Below are 2,517 nucleotides of genomic sequence, written 5' to 3'. Positions count from 1 at the left end.
GGTGTCTGAGCTCCGGCAGCTCAGGGTCCTGAGCAGGAATGTCTGAGACGGTAAAAGAGGCCCTGGGAGTCTCCCGAGGAGAACATGGCCCACCTAATGCCTCCCTTTGGGACCCTCAGGCCCCCTGACAACCTCCCCCATCACCGCGGTCAGACCCACGAGTGGGGACGAGGACAGCGTCCCTGTCAGGGGCTGGGCTCCGGGGCCACATCCTGTCAAGGGAGGCGGGTGCCCTGGGCACACAACCCGCTTCTGGGTGACGGGGCCGGTGCTGACCTGTGCGACCTTACCCCAGACTACACAGTGCAGAATCTCACCCGGATGGGCCTCGCGGCCTCAGTCCTGCTGCTCCTTGGGGTCCTGCTCTGCCAGGCTTGGAAGGACCACAGAGGAGCCCGAGACGCGGCCTGGAGCTGAGCACGGGGGCCCTGTACCGCCCAGAGCACCGGAGCCCGGGACACGAGCTTCCAGCCCGGGAGCTTCAGGAAGAGCCTTTGCTGCGCATGCTGGGTGCGCTGTCTGCAGAGACCCCGGGGGAGAGATGCAACACGGGGCGGGAGGACGCCGGGGCCTCCCCGGAGTGGCTGGGGGCCCAGACTCTGCTCACGGGGGCCCCCTCCCTCCCGGGGAGGACGCCCCGGCTGCTCTCACCCCTGGCTTGAGGCGCGTCCCCCATGGCAGGGGCAGGTCCTCACCCTGCACGCCCACAGGCTCTGTTCACTCTCAGGGAGGACGTGAGCCTCATTGTTTACGCCTGCCGTCTCTGGTGTGCGCAATGACTTCCATCCCTTCTCAGAAACAGAACATCGTTTAAGTAACTGAATAAAGGGGTGGAAGTGGGGCCCCGTTTGGAACAGTTGGATCCTAAACTCTTCCCTGAGCCCCCTCTGGACCCTGCATGCCCCTCCTCCTTGTCCGAGGACACCCGCTGTAGTTTCTCCAGAAACACTGTCAGTGTGAAGGGACACCCTGGCGTTTGAAGTGACAGTCAGGGCTACACTGGTAAATGAGCTCAGGAATATATCGTTTTGTAAAGAGCCCCAACATGGGGTTTCCCTGGTGGTGAAGAGTCTGCCAGCCAATGCAGGAGACACGGGTTAAATCTGTGATCCTGGGGGACCCCAAGGCAAGGAGAAACTGAGTCTGTGAGCCGCAGCGACTGAGCCCAGCAAGTCCTGGAGCCCGTGCACCACAAAGAGGCCAGTGCTGCAGACGCCCAGACACTGCAGCCAGGGAGCAGCCCCGCTCACACAACCAGACATACCCCCGCAGCAACACAGACCCAGCACAGACAAAATCATCAGGCAATAAATGCTTAAAGAGCCTAGTGTGAACTGTGTGTCTCCTTTGGGGCAAACGTGCTCCGTGGCCAACCTCAAGGAGCCCGGGTGAACGCGCTGAAGGCCGGGTGGGAAGGAAGAGCAGGCAGACTTTCCCACAGGGTGAGTCTGGTGTAGCAAGCCCCCACTGATGGCCCCATGGGCACAGATGTGTCCTTCTCATTACAATCATATAGGATCGTCTCCACCTCAGTTTTATGCCCCAGGGACCCTGAAATGACATGCCCACCTCCTAGTTCATCTGTAAGAGAGGGAAAGAGAAAACCATGGAGGAGACAAGGCTGACTCTGATGAATCCCAGCACATCACGGGCAGGGGTACTCATCACCGCGGTCAATCTGGAGAGTCGACAGCAACTCTCAGTTAAAGGGAAGAGACAGCACTGGCCCACAGTTGTATAACCCAGAGGAAGATTAGTGCACGGCCACGTGTGTACAAGGAGAAAAAGGACACGTGGGTTGTTCACAGTAGAAAAACTTACAGAAATCACTTTCACCAAAATGAATGGTTTGGTGTGTATATATGCGACAGAATTTTATACAAAAAATGCACAAAAGCGGAATGCTACAGGAACACAGGTCAGTTTTCAAGCATGATGGTGAATAAGTGAAACACGACCGTAGGAGTCCAGTCCATCACATCAAATTCAAAAGGCAACAACGTGGGACTCAATACACAAAATAAGAAATGAGACGGGAGGAACAAGAGCTGCTACCGAGTTTCCCTGGTGGCTTGGTGGATAAGAATCCAGCCGCCAACGCAGGGGACGCGGGTTCCATCCCTGCTGCGAGAAGATCCCGCGCCGGCCGCAAATGCTGAGCCCGCGGGCCTAGAGCCCTGCCCTGCGACAAGACACGTCACCAAAGCGAGGAGCCCAGGCACCGCAGAGAAGAGAAAAGCTTCCTGAGCTCAGCTCAACGGGAGGAAAGCCCCTGGGCAGTGAGGAAGACCCAGCACCGTCCTCAGTCCCTCAGGCGTGTCCAACTCTGTGACCGCATGGACTGTAGCCCACCAGGCTCCTCTGTCCGTGAGATTCTCCAGGTGAGAATACTGGAGTGGGTTGCATTGCCCTCCTCCAGGGGATCTTCCCCACCCAGGGATCAAACCCAGGTTTCCCGTATTGCAGGCAGATTCTTTACCATCTGAGCAAACCAGGGAAGTCCAGCAGGGCCAAAAT

At 58.0% G+C, this 2,517-nt stretch overlaps 1 protein-coding gene across 1 annotated transcript in view; it reads left to right on the top strand.

Annotated features, from left to right (window-relative positions):
- Window positions 1-662, top strand: part of LOC104986516 — a 3,662-nt gene extending 3,000 nt beyond the window's left edge. Inside the window, exons 4-5 of the mRNA XM_010837107.1 lie at window positions 120-278; window positions 373-662. Of these exons, the coding sequence (XP_010835409.1) occupies window positions 120-278; window positions 373-662 (449 nt within the window). The remainder of the gene's footprint in view (window positions 1-119; window positions 279-372) is intronic.
- The last annotated feature ends 1,855 nt before the right edge of the window (window positions 663-2,517 follow it).

This window comes from Bison bison, unplaced genomic scaffold (genome assembly GCF_000754665.1).
Source record: "Bison bison bison isolate TAMUID 2011002044 unplaced genomic scaffold, Bison_UMD1.0 scf7180017845767, whole genome shotgun sequence".
NCBI lineage: Eukaryota > Metazoa > Chordata > Mammalia > Artiodactyla > Bovidae > Bison > Bison bison.
This window is presented reverse-complemented; position numbering and strand designations above follow the sequence as displayed.